General features: G+C 35.8%; 2 protein-coding genes across 2 annotated transcripts; both read left to right on the top strand.

Moving 5' to 3' along the window:
- The first annotated feature begins 222 nt into the window (after positions 1-222).
- Positions 223-13,521, top strand: LOC140175094 (uncharacterized). The gene is made up of 3 exons (XM_072202009.1): positions 223-441; positions 11,264-12,046; positions 13,504-13,521. Exons 1-3 carry the CDS (start codon positions 223-225, stop codon positions 13,519-13,521), a joined length of 1,020 nt encoding a protein of 339 aa, XP_072058110.1.
- A 438-nt stretch (positions 13,522-13,959) lies between these two features.
- LOC112710734 (lon protease homolog 1, mitochondrial) lies at positions 13,960-25,036 on the top strand. Its single transcript, XM_025763121.3, has 20 exons — positions 13,960-14,481; positions 14,977-15,042; positions 15,139-15,330; positions 15,411-15,476; positions 15,667-15,708; positions 15,819-15,941; positions 17,375-17,473; positions 17,659-17,724; positions 17,803-17,889; positions 18,554-18,593; positions 19,027-19,198; positions 20,039-20,163; positions 20,772-20,902; positions 21,002-21,106; positions 21,304-21,417; positions 22,000-22,167; positions 22,323-22,424; positions 22,821-23,072; positions 23,662-24,171; positions 24,602-25,036. The coding sequence occupies exons 1-20, from the start codon at positions 14,158-14,160 to the stop codon at positions 24,803-24,805; spliced, it is 2,988 nt and encodes a 995-aa protein (XP_025618906.1). The 5' UTR covers positions 13,960-14,157; the 3' UTR covers positions 24,806-25,036.
- Positions 25,037-25,675: the final 639 nt, after the last annotated feature.

Genomic DNA, 25,675 nt, shown 5'->3' with positions numbered 1-25,675 from the left:
TCAGAATCGAGGAAATTTTCTTGAAATGTTAAAATTATTAGCTTCTTACAATAAAGAAGTGGATGCAGTTATTTTGGATAATGCTCCTCAAAATGCAATATTCAAAAGGAAATTCTACATGTTTTTGCTAGAAAGGTGCAAAATGAAATTCGCAATGAGATTGGTAATGCAAAATTTTGTTTGATTGTTGATGAAGCTAGAGATGAATCTAGAAGAGAACAAATGGCACTTGTTGTTAGATTTGTTGATAAGCATGGATTTGTCAAAGAAAGGCTAATAGATGTTGTTCATGTCAAAGATACTACTTCTGCTACTCTAAAACAAGAGATTTGTTCTGTATTATCTCATCACAATCTCAACATTCAAAATGTTCGAGGTCAAGGGTATGACGGAGCTAGTAATATGCGTGGAGAGTGGAAAGGGTTACTGGTGGACGAAATTGTGATCCATACTTCTTGTACTTGAATGAAATTTAATAATTGGCTCTATTTGAAGTCACAACTCCGTTCAACTAACCAGCAAGTGCACTGGGTCGTCCAAGTAATACCTTACGTGAGTAAGGGTCGATCCCACGGAGATTGTTGGTATGAAGCAAGCTATGGTCATCTTGTAAATCTCAGGGAAGTAGACTCATAAAGTCAAATGTGATTAGATTGGATAAATAAAAATAAATAAAATAAAAAGGGATAGAAATATTTATGTAAATCACTAGCGGAAATTTCAGATAGGCGTATGGAGATGCTGGGCTCCTCTTGAATCTCTACTTTCTTATTACATTCATCCAATCCTTCTTACTCTTTTCCATGGCAAGCTGTATGTAGGGCATCACCATCGTCAATGGCTACTTTTCATCCTCTCGGGAAAATGGTCCTATGCGCTATCACTGCATGGCTAATCGTCTGGAGGCATCACCCTTGACAATGGCTACATCCCATCCTCTCAATAAAAATGGTCCAAATGCTCTGTCACAGCACGGCTAATCATCTGTCGGTTCTCAATCAAGTTGGAATAGAATCCATTGATTCTTTTGCGTCTGTCACTAACGCCCAGCCTTCAGGAGTTTGAAGCTCGTCACAGTCATTCAATACCGGAATCTTACTCGGAATACCACAGACAAGGTTAGACTTTCCAGATTCCCGGAATCCTACTCGGAATACCACAGACAAGGTTAGACTTTCCGGATTCCCATGAATGCCGCCATCTATCTAGCTTATACCACGAAGATTCTGTTAGGGAATCTAAGAGATATGCGCCCGGCCTAGAGTAGAACGGAAGTGGTTGTCAGTCACGCGCGTTCATAGGTGAGAATGATGATGAGTGTCACGGATCATCACATTCATCAAGTTGAAGTGCAACGTATATCTTGGAATAAGAATAAAAGAGAATTGAATAGAAGATAATAGTAATTGTATTGAAACTTGAGGTACAGCAGAGCTCCACACCCTTAATCTATGGTGTGCAGAAACTCTACCGTTGAAAATACATAAGTGAAAGGTTCAGGCATGGCCGAATGGCCAGCCCCCCTAAAACGTGATCAATAGCCTCCTAAGATGAAGAATAAAACAAAACTGAGACCAAAGATGAAACGTGGTCAAAAGTGCGAATGATCAAAGACTAAAAAGTCAAAAGATTAAACTGTCAAAAGATTACTAATACACTAGTAAAAAGTCTTATTTATACTAAACTAGCTACTAGGGTTTACATGAGTAAGTCATTGATGCATAAATCCACTTCCGGGGACCACTTGGTGTATGTTTGGGCTGAGCTTGATCTATCCACGAGCTGAGGCTTTTCTTGGAGTTAAACGCCAAGTTATAACGTGTTTTGGGCGTTCAACTCCGGATCATGACGTGTTTCTGGCGTTTAACTCCAGACAGCAGCATGTACTTGGCGTTCAACGCCAAGTTACGTCATCAATTTCCGAATAAAGTATGGACTATTATATATTGTTGGAAAGCTCTGGATGTCTACTTTCCAACGCCGTTAAGAGCGCGCCATTTGAAGTTCCGTAGCTCCAGAAAATCCATTTCAGTGCAGGGAGGTCAGATTCCAACAGCATCAACAGTCCTTTTGTCAGCCTTTTTCAGAGTTTTGCTCAAGTCCCTCAATTTCAGCCAGAAATTACCTGAAATCACAGAGAAACACACAAACTCATAGTAAAGTCCAGAAATGTGAATTTAACATAAAAACTAATGAAAACATCCCTAAAAGTAGCTTGAACTTACTAAAAACTACCTAAAAACAATGCCAAAAAGCGTATAAATTATCCGCTCATCACAACACCAAACTTAAATTGTTGCTTGTCCCCAAGCAACTGAAAATCAAATAGGATAAAAAGAAGAGAATATACTATAAATTCCAAAATATCAATGAATATTAATTCTAATTAGATGAGCGGGACTTGTAGCTTTTTGCTTCTGAACAGTTTTGGCATCTCACTTTTTCCTTTGAAGTTTAGAATGATTGGCTTCTCTAGGAACTTAGAATTTCAGATAGTGTTATTGACTTTCCTAGTTAAGCATGTTGATTCTTGAACACAGCTACTTATGAGTCTTGGCCGTGGCCCTAAGCACTTTGTTTTCTAGTATTACCACCGGATACATAAATGCCACAGACATATAACTGGGTGAACCTTTTCAGATTGTGACTCAGCTTTGCTAGAGTCCCCAGTTAGTGGTGTCTAGAGCTCTTAAGCACACTCTTTTGCCTTGGATCACGACTTTAACCACTCAGTCTCAAACTTTTTACTTGGACCTTCATGACACAAGCACATGGTTAGGGACAGCTTGATTTAGCTGCTTAGGCTTGGATTTTATTTCCTTGGGCCCTCCTATCCATTGATGCTCAAAGCCTTGGATCCTTTTTACCCTTGCCTTTTGGTTTTAAGGGCTATTGGCTTTTTCTGCTTGCTTTTTCTTTCTCTTTCTATTTTTTTCGCCATTTTTTTTTCGCAAGCTTTTGTTTTTCACTGCTTTTTCTTGCTTCAAGAATCAATTTCATGATTTTTCAGATCATCAATAACATTTCTCTTTGTTCATCATTCTTTCAAGAGCCAACAGTTTTAACATTCATAAACAACAAGATCAAAAATATGCACTGTTCAAGCATTCATTCAGAAAACAAAAAGTATTGTCACCACATCAACATAATTAAATTAAACTCAAGGATAAATTCGAAATTCATGTACTTCTTGTTCTTTTGAATTAAAACATATTTCATTTAAGAGAGGTGAAGGATTAATGGGATTATTCATAACTTTAAGACATAGTTACTAACTACTAATGATCATGAAGTAGAGACACAAAACATAGATAAACATACAACATAAAAACCGAAAAGCAGAAAGAAATAAGAACAAGGAATGAATCCACCTTAGTGGCGTCTTCTTCTTGAAGGACCAACAATGTCCTTAAGCTCTTCTATGTCCCTTCCTTGCCTTTGTTGCTCCTCCCTCATTGCTCTTTGATCTTCTCTTATTTCATGGAGAATGATGGAGTGCTCATGATGTTCCACCCTTAATTGTTCAACATTGTGGCTCAAATCTTCTAAGGAAGTGTTGAGTTGTTCCCAATAGTTGTTGGGAGAAAAGTGCATCCCTTGAGGCATCTCAGGGATTTCTTGATGATGAGCTTCCTCATGCATCTCTTGAGAACCGTGAAGGGTCTCTCTTGCTTGCTCCATCCTCTTCTTGGTGATGGGCCTTATCCTCTTCAATGAAGATGTCTCCCTCTATGATAACTCCAGCTGAGTATCATAGATGGCAAATAAGGTGAGGAAAAGCTAGCCTTGCCATGGTGGAGGGCTTGTTGGCTATTTTGTAGATTTCATTGGAGATGACCTCATGAACTTCTACTTCCTCTCCAATCATGATGCTATGAATCATGATGGCCCGATCCACAGTAACTTCAGATCGGTTGCTAGTGGGGATGATGGAGCGTTGAATAAACTCCAACCATCCTCTAGCCACAGGCTTGAGGTCCAGTCTTCTTAGGTGAACTGGCTTGCCTTTGGAGTCTCTCTTCTATTGAGCTCCTTCCTCACATATGTCCGTAAGGACTTGGTCTAACCTTTGATTAAAGTTGACCCTTCTAGTGTAGGGGCGTTCATCTCCTTGCATCATGGGCAAGTGGAATGCCAATCTCATATTTTCCGGACTAAAATCTAAGTATTTCCCCCGAACCATTGTGAGATAATTCTTTGGATTTGGGTTCATACTTTGATCATGGTTCCTAATGATCCATGCATTGGCATAGAACTCTTGAACCATTAAGATTCTGACTTGTTGCATGGGGTTGGTTAGGATTTCCCAACCTCTTCTTCGGATCTCATGTCGGCTTTCCGAATACTCATTTTTCTTGAGCTTGAAAGGGACCTCAGGGATCACCTTCTTCTTTGCCACAACATCATAGAAGTGGTCTTGATGGCTTTTGGAGATGAATCTTTCCATCTCCCATGACTCGAAGGTGGAAGCTTTTGTCTTCCCTTTTCCTGTTCTAGAGGATTCTCTGGCCTTAGGTGCCATTGATGGTAGTGGAAAACAAAAAAGATTGTGCTTTGACCACACCAAACTTAAAATATTGCTCGTCCTCGAGCAAGAGAAGAAAGAAGAGAAGAAGAAGAAGAAGAGAATATGGAGAAGAAGGGGAAGTGTAGGTTCGGCCAAGGTATGGAAGAGGGGGTTGTGTTGTGTGAAAATGACGTAGAATTGAGGGGTATATATAGGGAAAGGGGAGAGGGTAGGTTCGGCCATTTAGGGTGGGATTGGGTGGGAAAATATTTTTGAATTTTGAAGGTAGGTGGGGTGTATGGGGAAGAGTGGATGGATGTGAGTGGTGAAGGGGGTAATTGGGAAGAGAGATTGAGGTGATTGGTGAAGGGTTTTGGGAAGGAGTGTTTATTGGGAGGAGTGATTCAGAGATTGAAGGTGTTGGGAAGTGTGACATGGGGAAGAGTAAAATAGGATTAGGAGGTAAGGTAGGAATATGTTAGGTGGGGATCCTGTGGGGTCCACAGATCCAGAGGTGTCAAGGAATTCCATCCCTGCACCAAATAGGCATGTAAAATGCCTTTGCACACCATTCTGGCATTTAAACGCCGAGTGGTGCACATTCTGGGCGTTCAACGCCCATGTAAAGCATGTTTCTGGCATTGAACGCCAGTTTCATGCTTGTTACTGGCGTTCAGCACCAGCTTTTCCTCTTAGGCACATTCCTGGCGTTCAGTGCCAGAATGTTGCTTGTTTCTGGCGTTCAGCGCCAGATTCATGCTCTGTTCTGGAGTTGAACGCCAGCCAGATGCACCTTACTGGCGTTGAACGCCAGCCTGTGCTTCCTCCAGGGTGTGAATTTTTTTCTGCTGTTTTTTATTCTATTTTTAATTTTTATGATTTTTTTCGTGACTCCACATGATCATGTACCTAATAAAACACAAAATAACAATAAAATAAAAATTAGATAAATAAAATTGGGTTGCCTCCCAACAAGCGCTTCTTTAATGTCAGTGGCTTGACAGTGGCTCTCATGGAGCCACAAAGGTGATCAGGTCAATGTTGTATAGTCCCAACACCAAACTTAGAGTTTGGATATGGGATCTTAATACCAAACTTAGAGTTTGGTTGTGGCCTTCCAACACCAAACTTAGAGTTTGACTATGGGGGCTCTTCTTGACTCTGAACTGAGAGAAGCTCTTCATGCCTACTCTCTTTTGTCACAGAGGGATGGCCATGCGCCTTAAACACAAGGTAGTCCCCATTCAATTTAAGGACTATTTCACCTCTGTTGACATCTATCACAGCTCCTGCTGTAGCTAGGAAAGGTCTTCCAAGGATGATGCATTCATCCTCTTCCTTCCTAGTGTCTAAGATTATGAAATCAGCAGGGATGTAAAGGCCTTCAACCTTTACTAACACGTCCTCCACTATTCCATAAGCTTGTCTCAATGACTTGTCTGCCAATTGTAATGAGAACAAGGCAGGTTGTACCTCAATGATCCCCAGCTTCTCCATTATAGAGAGTGGCATAAGATTTATCCCTGACCCCAGATCACACAGAGCTTTTGCAAAGGTCATGGTGCCTATGGTACAAGGTATCAAAAACTTGCCAGGATCTTGTTTCTTTTGAGGTAGAGTTTGCATCCAGGTATCCAGTTCACTAATGAGCAAGGGAGGTTCACTTTCCCATGTCTCATTACCAAGCAACTTGGCATTCAGCTTCATGATAGCTCCTAAATATTGAGTAACTTGCTCTCCAGTCACATCTTCATCCTCTTCAGAGGAAGAATAGTCTTCAGAGCTCATGAATGGCAGAAGGAGATTTAATGGAATCTCTATGGTCTCTATATGAGCCTCAGATTCTTGTGGATCCTTAATAGGAAATTCCTTCTTGCTTGAGGGACGTCCCAGGAGGTCTTCCTAACTAGGATTTTCGTCCTCCTCCTCCCTCGTGCATTCGGTCATCTTGATTATATCAATGGCATTGCACTCTCCTTTTGGATTCTCTTCTGTATTGCTTGGGAGAATACTGGGAGGAGTTTCAATGACTTTCTTACTCAGCTGGCCCACTTGTGCCTCCAGATTTCTGATGGAGGATCTTGTTTCACTCATGAAACTGAAAGTGGCCTTTGACAGATTAGAGACTAGATTGGCTAAATTAGAAGTGTTTTGTTCAGAATTCTCTGTTTGTTGCTGAGAAGATGATAGATAAGGCTTGCTATTGCTCAGCCTGTTGCGTCCACCATTGTTAAAGCCTTGTTGAGGCTTTTGGTGATCCTTCCATGAGAAATTTGGATGATTTCTCCATGATGAGTTAGAGGTGTTTCCATAAGGTTCACCCATGTAATTAACCTCTGCCATTGTAGGGTTCTCAGGATCATAAGCTTATTCAGAAGCTGCCTCTTTAGTACTGTTGGATGCATTTTGCCATCCATTCAGACTTTGAGAGATCATGTTGACTTGCTGAGTCAACACTTTGTTCTGAGCCAATATGGCATTCAGAGCATCAATTTCAAGAACTCCTTTCTTCTGAGGTATCCCATTATTCACGGAATTCCTCTCAGAAGTGTACATGAATTGGTTGTTTGCAACCATGTCAATGAGTTCTTGAGCCTCTTCAGGCGTTTTCTTTAGGTGAATAGATCCACCTGCAGAATGGTCCAATGACATTTTCAAAAATTCAGATAGACCATAATAGAATATATCTAATATGGTCCATTCTGAAAAGATGTCAGATGGACATCTTTTGGTCAGCTGCTTGTATCTTTCCCAAGCTTCATAGAGGGATTCACCATCTTTTTGTTTGAAGGTTTGAACATCCACTCTCAGCTTGCTCAGCTTTTGAGGAGGAAAGAATTTATCCAAGAAGGCAGTGACCAGCTTATCCCAGGAGTCCAGGCTATCCTTGGGTTGTTAATCCAACCATATTCTAGCTCTGTCTCTTACAGCAAAAGGGAAAAGCATGAGTCTGTAGACTTCAGGATCAACTCCATTCGTCTTTACAGTCTCACAAATCTGCAAGAACTCAGTTAAAAATTGGTAAGGATCTTCAGATGGAAGTCTATAAAACTTGCAATTTTGTTGCATTAAGGCAACTAGCTGAGGTTTCAGCTCAAAGTTATTGGCTCCAATGGCAGGAATGGAGATGCTTCTTCCATCAAATTTGGACGTTGGCTTTGTGAAGTCACCAAGCATTCTCCTTGCATTATTATTATTTTCGGCTGCCATCTCCTTCTCTTGTTCGAAAATTTCTGAAAGGTTGTTTCTGGATTGTTGTAATTTAGTTTCTCTTAGTTTCCTTTTCAGAGTCCTTTCAGGTTCAGGATCAATTTCAACAAGAGTGCATTTTTCCCTGTTCCTGCTCATATGAAAGAGAGGAAAACAAGAAAAGAAGTGGAATCCTCTATGTCACAGTATAGAGATTCCTTTATGTTAGTAGAAGAAGAAAGGGGATAAGAGTGAAGAAGAATGGGTTCGGATTTTTAGATGAAGAGAGGTGAAGAGAAGTATTAGTAAATAAATAATTAAATAGAATAATAAAAGAGATGGAGAATTCGAAAATAATTTAAAAAAAAAGGGTTAGTAATTTTCGAAAATTAGAGATAAGATAAGATTAAAATTAAAATTTAAAACAAAAAAATTTTTAAAAAAAGATGAGATATTTTCGAAAATTAGAGAGGGAGAAGTAGTTAGGTAGTTTTGAAAAAGATAAGAAACAAACAAAAGGTCAAAGAGTTAGTTGAAAAAGATATTAAAATCAAATTTGAAAAGATAAGAAGATAAGAGGTTAGATAAGATATTTTGAAATCAACTTTTGAAAAAGATAAAAATTTTGAAAAAGATAAGATAAAAAGATAAAAAGATTTAATTCAAAAATTTTAAAATTACTTACTTCACTAACAAGAAACTACAAGATAAGATTCTAGAACTTAAAGATTGAACCTTTCTTAACAAGAAAGTAACAAACTTCAAATTTTTGAATCAATCACATTAATTGTTAGCTAATTTTCGAAAATATGATATAAAGATAAGAAAAAGATTTTGAAATTTTCGAGAAATAGAAAAAAAATGAAAAAAATATAATTTTTGAAAAAGATTTTGAAAAGATAAGATTTTTTAAAATTGAAAATTTGACTTGAGTTGTAAGAAACAACTAATTTTTAAAAATTTTTGACTAAGTCAACTCAAATTTTCGAAAATTATGAGAAAAATAAGGAAAAGATATTTTTTTTGATTTTTTGAATTTTTTAATTATGAGAGAGAAAAACACAAACATGACCCAAAACATGAAAATTTTGGATCAAAACACAAGATGCATGCAAGAACACTATGAATGTCAAGATGAACACCAAGAACACTTTGAAGATCATGATGAACATCAAGAACATATTTTTGAAAAATTTTTTATGCAAAGAAAACATGCAAGACACCAAACTTAGAAATCTTTAATACATGGACTCTAACAAACGAAAAATGCACATGAAAAACAACAAACAACACAAAACAAGAAAACATCAAGATCAAACAAGAAGACTTGTCAAGAACAACTTGAAGATCATGAAGAACACTTTGAATGCATGGATTTTCGAAAAATGCAAGAAAAATTTTAAAAGCATGCAATTGACACCAAACTTAAAAATTGACTCAAGACTCAAACAAGAAACACAAGATATTTTTGATTTTTATGATTTTATGATTTTTTTGTATTTTTATTAATTTTTTTCGTAAATAAAGTTTGAAAAAAAACGAAAAATAAAAGAAAAATTTTGAAAAAAAGATTTTTGAAAAGAAAATTACCTAATTTGAGCAACAAGATGAACCGTCAGTTGTCCATACTCGAACAATCCCCGGCAACGGCGCCAAAAACTTGGTGGAAGAAATTGTGATCCATACTTCTTGTACTTTTATGAAATTTAATAATTGGCTCTATTTGAAGTCACAACTCCGTTCAACTAACCAGCAAGTGCACTGGGTCGCCCAAGTAATACCTTACGTGAGTAAGGGTCGATCCCACGGAGATTGTTGGTATGAAGCAAGCTATGGTCATCTTGTAAATCTCAGTTAAGTGGACTCATAAAGTCAAATGTGATTAGATTGGATAAATAAAAATAAATAAAATAAAAAGGGATAGAAATACTTTTGTAAATCACTAGCGGGAATTTCAGATAGGCGTATGGAGATGCTGTGCTCCTCTTGAATCTCTACTTTCTTATTACATTCATCCAATCATTCTTACTCTTTTCCATGGCAAGCTGTATGTAGGGCATCACCATCGTCAATGGCTACTTTTTATCCTCTCGGGAAAATGGTCCTATGCGCTGTCACTGCATGGCTAATCGTCTGGAGGCATCACCCTTGACAATGGCTACATCCCATCCTCTCAGTGAAAATAGTCCAAATGCTCTGTCACAGCACGGCTAATCATCTGTCGGTTCTCAATCAGGTTGGAATAGAATCTATTGATTCTTTTGCGTCTGTCACTAACGCCCAGCCTTCAGGAGTTTGAAGCTCGTCACAGTCATTCAATACCGGAATCTTACTCGGAATACCACAGACAAGGTTAGACTTTCCAGATTCCTGGAATCCTACTCGGAATACCACAAACAAGGTTAGACTTTCCGGATTCCCATGAATGCCGCCATCTATCTAGCTTATACCACGAAGATTCTGTTGGGGAATCTAAGAGATATGCGCCCGGCCTAGAGTAGAACGGAAGTGGTTGTCAGTCACGCGCATTCATAGGTGAGAATGATGATGAGTGTCACGGATCATCACATTCATCAAGTTAAAGTGCAACGTATATCTTGGAATAAGAATAAAAGAGGATTGAATAGAAGATAATAGTAATTGTATTGAAACTTGAGGTACAGTAGAGCTCCACACCCTTAATCTATGGTGTGCAGAAACTCCACCGTTGAAAATACAAAAGTGAAAGGTTCAGGCATGGCCGAATGGCCAGCCCCCCTAAAACGTGATCAATAGCCTCCTAAGATGAAGAATAAAACAAAACTGAGACCAAAGATGAAACGTGGTCAAAAGACTAAAAAGTCAAAAGATTAAACTGTCAAAAGATTACTAATACACTAGTAAAAAGTCTTATTTATACTAAACTAGCTACTAGGGTTTACATGAGTAAGTAATTGATGCATAAATCCACTTCCGGGACCCACTTGGTGTATGTTTGGGCTGAGCTTGATCTATCCACGAGTTGAGGCTTTTCTTGGAGTTGAACGCCAAGTTATAACGTGTTTTGGGCGTTCAACTCCGGATCATGACGTGTTTCTGGCGTTTAACTCCAGATAGCAGCATGTACTTGGCGTTCAACGCCACGTTACGTCATCAATTTCCGAATAAAGTATGTACTATTATATATTGATGGAAAGCTCTGGATGTTTACTTTTCAACGCCGTTGAGAGAGCGCCATTTGGAGTTCTGTAGCTCTAAAAAATCCATTTCGAGTGCAGGGAGGTCAGATTCCAACAGCATCAGCAGTCCTTTTGTCAGCCTTTTTCAGAGTTTTGCTCAAGTCCCTCAATTTCAGCCAGAAATTACCTGAAATCACAGAGAAACACACAAACTCATAGTAAAGTCCAGAAATGTGAATTTAACGTAAAAACTAATGAAAACATCCCTAAAAGTAGCTTGAACTTACTAAAAACTACCTAAAAACAATGCTAAAAAGCGTATAAATTATCCGCTCATCAGTGACAAGCTTTAATTATTCAAGAATGTCCTTATGCATATTATGTTCATTGCTTTGCTCATCAATTACAGCTAGCTCTTGTTGCCGCGGCTAAAGAAGTTGTTGATGTTCATGCTTTTTTCCAAAGTTTGAGTAATATTATCAATGTTGTGTGCTCTTCTTGCAAACGCAATGATGAATTACGATCTGCTTATGCAACTGAAATTTCCCATTTAGTTGCAACTAATCAAATTGAAACAGGAAGGGGAGCAAATCAAATTGGCACATTAAAAAGATCAGGAGATACTAGGTGGAGCTCTCACTTCAACTCAATTTGTAGCCTTTTACGTATGTTTGGAGCAACAACTTCAGTTCTGGAAGATTTGGCTACTAATGGATCTACATATTCTCAACGTGGTGATGCTACTTATGCTCTTAAATCTTTATTATCATTTGATTTTGTTTTCATTTTGCATATGATGAAAGATATCATGGGAATCACTGATAAACTTTGTCAAGCATTGCAACAAAAATCTCAAGACATTTTGAATGCTATGCATCTGATTTCTAGTACAAAGTCATTGATTCAACAGTTAAGAGATAGTAGTTGGGGAGAACTTTTGGAGAAAGTTAGTTCTTTCTGCAATGATCATGCTATTCAGATACCTGATATGGGTGCTTCTTTTAGTGACATAATTCGGTCTCATCGTAAAAAGGATGTTGTCACTGTTGAACACCACTATCGTGTTGACATTTTTACTAGCGTGATAGATTTTCAATTGAAAGAGCTAAATAGTAGATTTAGTGAGCAAGCAATCGAGCTCCTCATATTGAGTACATCTTTAGATCCTAAAGATGCTTTCAAGTTATTCAGTGTTTGCAACATATGCAATCTTGCAAAGAATTTCTATTCTTTAGATTTTTCTGAGCAAGAAAAGATTCAATTGGATTATGAGTTACAACATTATGAACTTGATGTGGTTAAAGCTCCAGATTTTCAGAATTTGTCTATTCTTGTTGAATTGTGTCAAAAATTGACAGAGACAGGAAAATCAAATATATATCCTTTAATTGATAGATTAATTCGTCTTGTTTTGACTCTTCCTGTGACAACAGCAACAACTGAACGGGCCTTTTCAGCTATGAAGATTATTAAAACAAGGCTTCAAAACAAGATGGAAGATGAATTTTTAGCAGATTGTATGATTGTATATATTGAAAAGGAAATTGCTTCAAAATTCACTTCAGAGATGATAATTGATGATTTTAGTTCCATGAAACATTGTCGAGCAAGTTTAAAAATATCAAAATCTTAAAGTATGTAGTTGAACATTGACTTTTATATAATATAATTACTTTTTTGATATATATGCTACAAATCATATTTTGTTAATTTTTTGTTATATTTTATATTTAATTGGCCCCCTCTTATGAAATTTTTGGTTTCGTCACTGCCAACAAGTAATAGAAAAAAAAAGTTAAAATTAAATATCTTTAAAATTTGATATAAATGATAGTATATCCTTTTTTATCAATATATTTTTTTTTTCAAAATTTTCAATCTCTCTAGAGAGTTTGATTGAGAAACTCTACATAGCATATGAGAATCAATCATCATACAATGAAATTCAATTTGGGAAGAAACTTGTTTAGATAATATTTATGCAACGATGGATAAAGATATAAATTATTAAAGGTACTTGTAAATTTATGATTAATATTGCATATTTTTCATACATAAAATTTTTGGATTGATGATCTTCAGATACTAATAACATCTTCATGTCAATTAAGGGTTGATTAAATCTACAAAGGATCGATATAAAAAATTAATACTTGGCTGCAAAAGAATAATTGATTTGGAAGTTGATAGATAGAAAATAAAGAGTAGAGGATTAACTAGAATTATGTTAGAAAGAATTTTTAGCACATAAATTGAGCTAATAATTTTAACTAGATGAGACTATCTACATCATTTTACAAAACCTGTCCTCTAAGATGCCAAAAGCTTATGGCTACAGTATTCTCTCAGTTTTTTTCACTTAATTGTTGTTTTAAAATGTAATATCTCACTATATATTTTTTAAGTGAGACTAAAATAAAATATGTGAAAAAAATAGTTAAATGATAAAAAATCATACTTGATAAAATAATTGATAGAAAAATGGAGAGAATTTATTCTTATATTATAAAAAAAAGTTGTTTTGTAAGATTTTAGAGAGAAGTGTAAAAAGAGAAAGTATAGGAACCAATGACCTAAGCGTACAATGTGTACAATGAAGGTTTAGAAAGTATTAGAAATATGATTATTAGTGTTACATTATCCTATTAGGTTATGCTTTTGGGATGAGTGGTTTCAGGACATAGTATTAGAGTTCCAGATCTGGAAGGTCAAGAGTTCGAACCTAGGTGATGTTCATTTTATTCATAAACCAAAGATTTAGCCCATTGTACACATTGTACGTTTAAGTCATTGACTCTCTAGCACTACTCGTGTAAAAAATATGATTTGTATTAAAAATAAGATAAAAATAATAAAAATATTTTTTTCAAATAAAATAAAAATTGGAAACGAATTATTGTGGGACAGACTTAAAATTTAAAAACAAAAAATAAGTAAAAGAATTTTAATTTTTTAAAATAAAAATGGGATAAATTTTGTAATTATTTTGCCAAGGTTATTCTTTGGGTTTTTTATTTAAATAAATAATTAAATATGAAAATATTCTCAAGGACAAAATCGTACTTCAGTGGTAAGTAACAAAAGGCTAGTTTCGTCAAACTAGACATGCGAGGGTTTATGAAGGGCTTAACCCTCAACAAAATAACACACCCCCTCCCATTTCCTTCTTTCAACAGCATCCATGGACGTTTCCAGCACAATTAAGCCCCATTTCCTAAATTCCCGAACAGTATTCTAGGGCATGTTTCAAAAACCTTCGATTTCAACAATTCCATTCGCTCCTTTGCTTCATTGAACAAACCAATGTTGAAGCTCATCACTTCCTCCTCCTCCCGCATCCACCACCATCGCTTCCCCTCTGCCGCGGCGGTCACGGCGCTCCGGCCCGTCGCTGAGTCCAGCTCCCCGCTGCTCCGAGTGCTCAATTCACTTGGCGGGTTGGGCCGGAGGAATGGTAACTCGGTTGGGCGCTTATTTTTCTGTTCTGGTTCGGGTTCTGGCGACGGGTCGGATAAGGCGGTTGACGCGGAAGTGAAGTCGACTGAGTCCGGTGCCCCCGACGAGGCGCAGGCGAAGGCTTCTTCGGCTATAGTGTCCACTTACCCCAGACCTGAAGATTACCTCACTGTTAGTTTTTTGGGATTTATTTTAGAACTGTAGTTGTTTAAATTAGTCTTCAACAATTGCCGAATTTTGGTTTTTGGTTATTGATGCTGTGTTTGAAGTTAAGTTTGAACTTTGAAGTGTATGAATGAAGAATGTGTGTGTCGAAATTGTAGTTGGGTAGTAAATTATCATTGTTATGCAAGGTGTGGACTGTGGAGTTATGGATCAAGTTAGTTTTTTTTTTTTAATTTAACATAAAACAAATATATTTTTAATATGTAAACTGTGTCCAAGGCTGCGAATTCTTACTTGTCTCAATGCAACAGTACACTGTGCTGTTCCTTCATCAGGCAAATATAGCTATGGTTTCAATGTCCATTTTTTTAATTATTTTACTCGCTAAAATAAATATTTGGAGTTTATCAATGGTATGTCTTTTATTCATTGATTTATTACCATTTTCCTCGTTTGGAAAATATAATAAAATGTTTGTATTCTTATGTTTGCTCGGATCAGGTTTTGGCATTGCCATTGCCACATCGGCCACTTTTCCCAGGATTTTATATGCCAATCTATGTTAAGGTACTGTTTCTTATCAAAATGATGGACTGATGTTTAAATATAGCTTGAAAAAGTTGCCAGTATGGTTGTCTGATTGGTATTTTACTATTCATCCAGGATCCAAAATTGTTAGCAGCTTTACAGGAAAGTCGAGAAAGACAAGCCCCTTATGCTGGTGCTTTCCTTCTTAAGGATGATCCAGGGGCTGATCCAAGCATAGTATCTGGCTCTGAAACGGAAAAAAGTGTGTACGATTTAAAAGGAAAAGAGCTGTTTAATCGTCTTCATGAAGTTGGGACTCTAGCTCAAGTATGAGTTTTTGAATCAATGACTTACATATCTTGAATATTTGCATCTGGTTTTGTCGCTAATCCTGTTTTCAATGCCAGATTTCGAGCATCCATGGGGAACAGGTGATTCTGATTGGTCATCGGCGTCTACGTATAACAGAGATGGTATGCATTGACCAAATGGAAAACACAGAAAAATTGATGTTTGATGTATCTTTTTGTGCCATCCTACTTGTATAACTGGGTGTTTCTCGCATTTGAAAGGGATTTCTGTTTACAAATAATCATTTCTCTTAGTATGCGTCTAAAATATTCTGATGATTATTTGATGTGAAAACTTGTGTCTTATCTACAGGTTAGTGAGGATCCACTTACTGTAAAAGTTGATCATCTCAAGGTTCGTTTGTAACTGCTATCTATTGTTTCCTTAGTCTACATCTTGGTCAGGAGTAATAGGTTTCTTTGCCTTGTTATTGTAGTTTTATGTGGTTTTACTTGGTGCTGCAGGATAAGCCATATAATAAAGATGATGATCTTATAAAGGCCACATCTTTTGAGGTTATATCAACCCTAAGGGATGTTCTTAAAACAAGTTCCCTTTGGAGAGACCACGTCCAGACTTACACTAAGGTTTGGATCTTTCTCTATATGAGTTTATTAGGGAGAGGGAATTGGAGTTATCCTTTGTTTATGTGGCACTGTTTGTTTGCATCAATTACTTTCTAGTGTCTCATGTTTAAGTTACTTGACTAAATGAATCTTTTCTTAATATTGTAACAAATCCAATGAATTGATCTATCACACCATCTTGTCACATGGAAAATAGTTATTATCCATCAGTTTTGATAATTTTACTGCGAGTGGAACCGAAGTGGTAGAAGGAAGAAATATGAAAGGTTTAGTGAGGAACAAAAATGTTTGGTAAAGGGTGGGTAAATTATTATTATTCTCATTAACCACATATTAAATTCCTTGAAAATGTACCTTTTTAATGTGTTTTTAATGACTAAAACTGTTAACATATAGACATATACATCCATTGGAACGGGATCAGAATGTTAAGTGAGCATTATTCTTGTATACAAAACCACAATGGATTAGCAATATTTGAGAGTTCCCTTGCTCCCCAGACTTAATGACTAATTTCTCATCTGAACCTGTTCTACACCTCTAATAACCATAATCTCTTTTATTTCTTCTTGCTAATTAACTAATTCCTATCCAAGGCCCAGGGTCCTTTTAACATAATTAACCCCCAACCTCAAATTCAGTTGTTGCACATGCTTTCATTTTCCTTTGTCCTGATTGCTTTATTGTACAATGTTGAGAACCCCAAAAATGTGATAGCTTTCACAATTTTCATGTATTCAAGAAGCATCACTCAAATTCAAATATGCTGGATCTTGGTGATATGGACTTGTTAGGCATCCTTGCAACATAATGTGGGTTTTGTAATAATCATTTACCTTAGGTTTGCTGTGGAGGAAACTAAAAGTTTGTTGTTTAATTTAATATAATTGTCCATTGTGCATGTTTGACATTAATACATTATAGAATACTTTAGTTTGTTTCATGTCATATCAATTGAAAATTGAAATATTATCTATCTGTCTGATATGAGATATGAGCTGCATTTACAGCAAACAAATCAACAATCATTTTTTTAAATATAACTTCCATTTCAATCAGAAGATCAAGAGCTTTCAGTCCATTATTATATTTCAATTATTTGGTTGAGTCAGTATGTTCCTTGTAAATAATGAGGAATTTTCTGAAAGAAAATTCTTTTTATAACATAACTGCAGGATAGTGAAACTATATTCTTTTTACAACCTATAAGCAACTGAATGGACTATACGATCATGTACTATACAATGGCTATCTTTTTCTCTCTTTTTTTTTTATTGTTTTCATAAGTTTTCTTTTTGTGAAACATATAAGCATGAATGATGCAGTACGACTTTATTTGACGGTTATGACAATTAATATTGGATCTTAGTTAATTACTTAACCTATATTATTTTATCATGTCACGTTGACTTTCTTCATTTTAAAATGCACAGCATATAGGTGATTTCACTTATCCGAAGCTAGCAGATTTTGGAGCTGCAATATCCGGGGCAAACAAATTGCAATGTCAAGAAGTTCTTGAAGAGTTAGATGTGAGTACTGCACTTTGCCACTTACGCTGAGAAAGATTGGCTTTATGCATTGCAGACTATATATAAAAATATAGATATTTCTGAGGCTATAATCAGTTTTAATTTCAATTAACATATAAATAAGTGAACCTGTGGAATTTTAAAATTATAATATTGGAACTATTGTTTCTGATTTTGCTGAACAGGTGTATAAACGATTAAAACTCACACTGGAGTTGGTAAAGAAAGAGATGGAAATCAGTAAGATTCAGGTAATAGTTCCTTTGAATGCACTTTTATGCTCCCCTCAAATTTTCATCATATATTGACGCGGGTGTTGATTTTGTTAGGAATCAATTGCAAAAGCAATTGAAGAAAAGATAAGTGGTGAGCAGCGCCGTTACTTGTTAAATGAGCAACTTAAGGCCATAAAGAAGGTACAAACTACAAATCTCTCATGATTTGGTTATGTAATACATCGGTGTGCCTGTAATGCTGAACAACTTTTTATTTCTGGCTTGTCAACCTATTTTCTAACTAGAAAGTTTGGTTCATTGCATATTTGATTTAGCTTCTATTCTTCAATCCTTTATTTTAAATTGCCTACAAGTATTAGCATAAGGGGAATACCAGCAGCAAGATCAATGCCCTAGATTGACACCAAAACTTTCAAAACCACAAGATAACGACTATAGAAAAATGTAACTACTTGGCCTGTGTGACTTCCCTAGAATATAGTAAACAATACAGCAGATATACGCTCAGCATTTTTCTCAACCTATACTCCTATAGATACATATTGTTTTGATTGCTACTTGAAACAAAATGTCCAGAAACATCACCGAATAGAATGCCAGCAGTGGTTCTACACACTGCTGAGAGAGATGGTGGCATCATGTGTAGACCACTGCTAAGCTCATCAATGGCCAAAATGGCTCATCTGTTGTGTCAGTTAAAGTCAATTAGTAGCTCTAACCATGCATAGAAATTTGAAAGAAATATGCAATACAGTTCTCCTAACATGAGTTAAATTATTATCCTTTGCAAATGATATAGTTGGTCAGAATTTATTGTTTATTCGTTCTTTTGGTGTATTTACAGGAATTGGGTCTGGAGACTGATGATAAGACAGCTCTCACTAGTATGTTCTGCTCTATAATATGTTTGTAAATCAGGATGATACACTTCTTTTTGTTTCTCATTTCTTGCCTCAAGGTTGATTGTGTATATAAGCATGTAGGAAAGATCATTGTTGAATCAATTAATTAGTGATCAAAGTCTTCATGACTTAGAAATCACTAAATGATTCTCACTTGACTGGTTTAACTTTATCTTGTCCTCACCTCTGTGTTTCTATGCAGTATCCTTTAAATCTTGTGGCTGCATAATAAGTGTAGGAATGTTCTCTTTGTTATAGTTTTTTCATATTCTGGCCGGCCTGCAGTAATAATCTGATCATATTTGAGTTATATTGCTTCCAGCCATTCCATCAAGTATGGCTGAATGGTTGTATTCTCTGGTGAAGTTTTTTTTGGCTTGTTGCTAAAATAGAATTACCTTTTCTGTTATTTAAGGTAAATTCAGGGAAAGGATTGAACCAAAGAGAGAAAAATGCCCCCCTCATGTTTTGCAAGTCATAGACGAAGAACTCACAAAGCTGCAACTGTTGGAGGCTAGTTCTAGTGAATTCAGTGTTACCCGTAACTACTTGGACTGGTTGACTGCACTACCTTGGGGCGAATACAGGTTTGTGTTTACAGAACTTTGCTCTTATTACTGTTGGCTGTAGGAATTGAAATTTGTGATTTCAAGGATATCTTATAACATCCCTGTTACCATTTATTTGGGTTGGACAGATGTGGTTGATAGTTCAAATTAGAACAAGTCAAAAAGGGTTTTTGGTGGTTTTTTGTGGTGTTAACTAAAATGCGTAGATAGAGTTTTCAGTAGATTCTGGGAACAGTGAATGAGTCTGATAAGATGAAATTTCATTATTAGCCTATAATAACATCTACTCAACTAAGGATGCTTGAATTATATGATACTAATGAATTAATAAGCCACTTTTAGTTGCCATTATTAATCTATATCCTTTTATATATATTAAATGTGTAATAATAATAAATGTGAGATAAGTCAAGAAGGTAAGTATAAGAATGAGGTATTGGATTCAAGTCTTATAAATAACAAAAAAATGTATTTTTATTGACATATATGATGAAGGATATTATAGAAAAAAAATTGTGCACCAAATGTCCAAACCCCGCCGGTGTTCCCAATTCCGATTATAAATAGTAGACGTAGATGTAGAAGTAGATTATATATAGTAGAAGTAGATATTCTTTTTGGTAATCATGCCTTTGAAAATAATATTGTTTTGTCCTTATAAAATATCCAAAAACAAAAGTTAATTCTTTCAACGTCAATTCCTCTTAGGTAATCTGTTTGACTTAATTCTTTCCTCTCATTTTTTTAAATTTTTTTTTCAGAACTAAAAGCAAATGGACCATGTGTAGCGTTCTTTACTTTTACTATGACTGTTGTGAATCTCATATAATTTGGTTGATCTATTATTTCAAAATCCAGTGATGAGAACTTCGATGTTACTCGGGCACAAGGGATTCTGGATGAAGATCATTATGGATTAACTGATGTGAAGGAAAGGATATTGGAATTCATAGCTGTTGGGAAACTAAGAGGGACTTCTCAAGGTAATCATTTTCATTTTTGTAATTGTTTAGACAGTGATTTAACGTGAAAAGCTTGAGGCTTCTGAACTCCTCAGCTCATATATTTATATACACTAATTAATCATTACAATACCTACTAAAGATAAACATAATCATTTATAATTGATTCTACTCTAACCTAATTGACACTTACAGCTAATTGATTGAATATAATATCAATAGTAATGTATCTAGTGTCCGCCAAGTTTTACAGATACTATAGTGATGTCATTTCTTAAAGCAGAGATGCTTTTGCTAAGAAATCTTTAATCACCACATATCTTGATGCTTGATTTCATATATATATATATATATATATATATATATATATATATAGACTATTTACATATATTTTACCCAAAAAAAAATTATTTTATGTTATGGGAGAACATGCCAGTGTAAGCTGTGGAGTATGTTATTAGTTATGTTTATTTAAATTAACTTTTTATGCATAGAAGTTTGGAAGATTAATAACTTGGTTGACTGTATCAGTCTTCTAAATATCATGGTGTATTTATTGCCTATGGTGCCTATCATCGTTTCATTTTCAAAAAGGTTGACATGATTCCTGATCTTTTTCATATTTGCAGGAAAAATAATCTGTCTTTCTGGTCCACCTGGAGTGGGCAAAACAAGTATTGGCCGTTCAATTGCACGTGCCTTGAACCGTAAGTTCTTCCGTTTCTCTGTAGGAGGATTAGCTGATGTAGCTGAAATAAAGGTAGCTAATTTTCTGTCTCCTTGTTAAGGTTAAATTATATGCTAGTTCCGTGGCAACAAATGAGGTAGTGTTCTGAATCATATATACGCCATCTTACAGGGTCATCGTAGAACCTATATTGGTGCTATGCCAGGAAAGATGGTACAATGCCTTAAGAATGTGGGGACAGCCAACCCTCTTGTTTTGATTGACGAGATTGACAAAGTAATACATTGGTAGTTGGTTCAATTTATTAATAAATTGGTAGTTGGTTCAATTTATTTGAATTGGGTATTCTATTCTCCCTTGGGTCAAAATAAATATGCTGCATCATTTTTATTTTCCTTCCTAAATGTTCTTTTAGAATTTAGAAGGATGATTTTGGTATTCATATTTGAATATTTGTTTTATTCAATTGACAGTTGGGCAGAGGACATGCTGGTGATCCAGCAAGTGCCTTGCTAGAGCTCTTGGATCCGGAGCAGAATGCTAATTTTCTGGACCATTATCTTGATGTTCCCATTGATTTATCAAAGGTAAAATATTTGGTAGCTTGAATGGTGACATCCTTTTGTATGTGTAATATGTTCATGTCTATGTTCAAGTGGGGTGTGTGCATAGTTATCAAACCAAATTAGCTGGTTCAACCGAAAAGCTGGTGAACTGAACCCTACCAGGTCTAATTTAGTATTTAGACTGGTCAAACTTGGTCAACCCACTGAAAACCGGTCAAACCTGGTTTAAACGGACCAAGTGAACCGGCAGGTCACAGAAGCAATGACGTCAGCATGGCATTAGCACCTGTTTTATATAACTCAGGAATCAATCCCAGGTTCTCCTAGTATGCCTAGGCAAGCTTACCGCAATACTGCTAGGCTAAGTTGTTATTTGTTATATATATATATATATAAATGAAATGAAATTGAATTAACTAATTTTTATTTAAACGGTTAGGCCAGTGACCTATTACTTTAACCACTAACCCAATGTCTTGATTGGTTCGATTATTGGCTCGGTTTTGATAACTATGGTTGCGTGGCTAATGATAGTATTCTAGGGGAAAATTTGGTTATTCAACATGTTAACCACATGACTTACCATTGAAATCATTTCCACAGGTTCTCTTTGTTTGCACTGCAAATGTAGTGGAAATGATACCAAACCCTCTGTTGGATAGGATGGAGGTTGTTGCTATTGCTGGATACATCACTGACGAGAAAATGCACATCGCCAGAGATTATCTGGAGAAGAGTACACGAGAAGCATGTGGAATCAAGCCAGAACAAGTACTTTTCTTTTCCACCCATGTTGTAGTCCCTTTTATACACAAAGAATGTCATACTTGAAATCCATGGTTACTGCAAACATGACGATGCCATCTTTTATAGCCATTTTCATTTTTATCGACTAAATATTAACTACAAAAATGAACTTGCTTCAGGTGGAAGTGACCGATGCTGCTCTTCTTTCCTTGATAGAAAATTACTGCCGAGAAGCAGGTGTCAGGAATCTCCAAAAGCACATAGAGAAAATATATCGAAAGGTGCTGCCTTTAAGTCTGCATGTATATAGTTCAATTGTATTGAATATCTTTGTATAGCAAGTTCCAAGTTTGGGTAAATGACATGGCATAGTTAGGCTATCATTGGACAAAGTAAAAGTTTAGTGAAATGGTGAATTGTTATGGCAGAATTAAAGATGTGCTATTGTTAATAGTAGGTTGTTGCCCATAACCATTAGCAATGTTCTAAGTATGGTGTCAAATGAGCAAGAGCCGCTATATTTATATTCAGTTGCACTTATTTATCTCCTGTTGGTTGTTTCTTAATATTGACTTAGCTGTTTGATTTCAATTTGGAGATTGCTATATTTCAATATATTTGAATTTTAGTAAATGCTTTGGTTACCTGGGCCCAAAATATTGTTTGTGGTATTGCAGATAGCACTACAACTAGTGAGGAAAGGGGAGACAAAAGCCACTGTTGCTAGTGTGCAATCTGTTGAGGCTAAAAGAGTTGAAGAAGATAATGTTGAATCACATCCAGATCCCAATCAGAAGGAAAGCTCCATGGTAGCAGATAGTAGTAACCCTGAACAAATGAGTGAGCCTTACAATGAAGTTGACAAGGAGCAAACAGATCTACCAGTTGATCAATCTGAATCTCCTGAAAACCAATTGACAGATGTGAAGGTATGTAATGTTAACTTTTCTGGGAGCATATATATATGATTTTTTTATTTTTTTCGTTAAATTTACTTTGTGGCAATTGATTCAGTTACCAAATAAAACCGAGTATTAGTGAATGAAAAGTTAGTAACTCTCCAATACATTACTTGATGTTATGGTATAACAGTTCTATACAACAACAAACAACAATAAAGCCTTGTCCCACTAGGTGGGGTCGGCTACATGAATCAAACGACGCCATTGACCTCTGTCATGTATCATGTCTCTCTACATGGAGATCTCGTTTGACCACCTCATGGCTGGTCTTCTTAGATCTTCCTCTGCCTTTCACCCTTTGTCCATTTTCCATCTCATCCCCCTCTTGACTGGGTGTTCTGTCGGTCTTCTTCTCACATGTCCAAACATGGTATAACAGTTCTATATTGGCCCAAAAAAATGATGGAAAAAATGTATTTTATACTCGTATCTGAACAGCCTCTACCAATATCGGCACACACATTTAGCAGTTGATGTGTTTTCTTTCTATAAACCTGAATTATTTTGTCCAACAGCTCACTTGTTTGCTCATTTGTATGGATCTTGATTTTGGCAGGAAGGAAGTGATGAAGATAAGGAAATTGAAACTACGACAATTGAGAAAGTGTTGGTTGATAAATCAAATATAGCTGACTATGTTGGCAAGCCTGTCTTCCATGCTGAACGCATCTACGATCAGACACCTATTGGGGTTGTCATGGGTCTTGCCTGGACAGCTATGGGTGGTTCTACCCTTTATATAGAGACAACACTTGTCGAGGAAGGGGATGGAAAAGGAGCCCTGAACCTCACTGGTCAATTGGGGGATGTGATGAAAGAAAGTGCTCAGATAGCTCATACAGTTGCCAGAAGAATACTACTGGAGAAGGAACCAGAAAATCGTTTCTTTGCAAATTCAAAGTTACATCTCCATGTTCCTGCAGGGGCTACACCAAAGGACGGACCTAGTGCTGGCTGCACGATGACTACTTCATTGTTGTCCCTTGCTATGAAGAAGCCTGTAAAAAAGGATCTGGCAATGACCGGGGAAGTCACACTCACCGGAAAGATTCTTCCCATTGGCGGGGTAGGTTGAGAAATGCCATTTATTCCGATCTTATTGGTTATAATCTTTAGCTGCAGTCAGGCTTACATATTTATTTATTTTTTTCTCTTTAATATTTTCTTTATGAAAGGAAATGGTATTGTCCATGCGTTGGCTACCTGCTTTCAGTATCTACTTTGCAATTAAAGGCCTACTTGATCTTGAAAATTATTTTATTTTAAAGTCGAAGACAATGTTGTATTTTTATAATTATTTGAAAAAGATAAAACCATTTTCTGTAACTAAAATATATTTTAGCATATTAACTAACTATAAATGGAAAGACACCAAAGAAAAACTACCCGTAAATGGAAAAAGAATACAAACCTCTATGAACCCTTGCCCAATTTTTGGTGATATGGATTATTTATTTGCATTCCTTGACTCATGCAATGCTTTGAATATGGTGCAGGTTAAGGAGAAAACAATAGCTGCGAGGAGAAGCGAAGTTAAGACCATCGTATTCCCTTCTGCCAACAGGAGAGACTTTGACGAGCTGGCACCAAATGTTAAAGAAGGTCTTGATGTTCATTTTGTTGATGACTTCATGCAGATCTTTGATTTGGCTTTTGATGATGACAATTCCCAGCATTCGGAGAAGTCAGTCTCACTATAATGCTCTGTAGGATCATCCTTTATTTGAAACTCAATTCTTTGACGTGCTGGTAACCAGCCTGAATTTTGTACTATATTTTTGTATTTAATTTAATGCCAGTGTTTCTTGGACGTTTAAATTCATCTGCTGGGCACAGGAGAAGTATCATTTTCTCTTTCAGATTTTGTAACCGAGTGTAATAATATGTACATTTATATTTTATAGTTGAGACTTGAGATGTTCGGTATCAAATTGTTTTCACAAGATGGGGAGTGCTCATGCCTGAAGGAGAATAGAGTTTTTGTCTTTCCCTTTTTAATTAATCATAAAGACATTTTAGTATAAAAAATAATATAATATATATTTAAAAAAAAAGCTAAATACTAATATAGATAATATATATGTATCGTATTTTTACATGTATGCAACTCTCTCTAAAATAATATATAAATTACTTTTTTACATGTTTAGTTAAATTTTATTCAACTCTCTTTAAAATAACTTTTTAAAATATTAATAATTAATCCTATTTTTTCCGAATAGTTTTTTTCAAAACACGGAAGAAAAATTAAAAAACTTTTTCCAAACCAGGTATCTTAACTCTCTCTAATGGTTTTCACTCCACTCCATTTTTTCATTGTTGTCGTGCCTCTTAAAATTGTACTCAAAATCGTTCACCTCATCAAGTAATTAACTTGAACATACTTTGGTAGAGCTGAACTCATAAAATCTCATTCCTATCCAATTTTTTATTATTTCTTTTGATAATGATATATCATTCTTTATATTGATTTTATCTAATAATATTAAAATTTTAGCATGAATAGTTAGATTTATTTAAAACTTTAAAAGTTTACCGGGTTTATAATTTAGTAAAAATATCTTACAATT

The sequence above is a fragment of the Arachis hypogaea genome, chromosome 9 (assembly GCF_003086295.3).
Source record: "Arachis hypogaea cultivar Tifrunner chromosome 9, arahy.Tifrunner.gnm2.J5K5, whole genome shotgun sequence".
NCBI lineage: Eukaryota > Viridiplantae > Streptophyta > Magnoliopsida > Fabales > Fabaceae > Arachis > Arachis hypogaea.
This window is presented reverse-complemented; position numbering and strand designations above follow the sequence as displayed.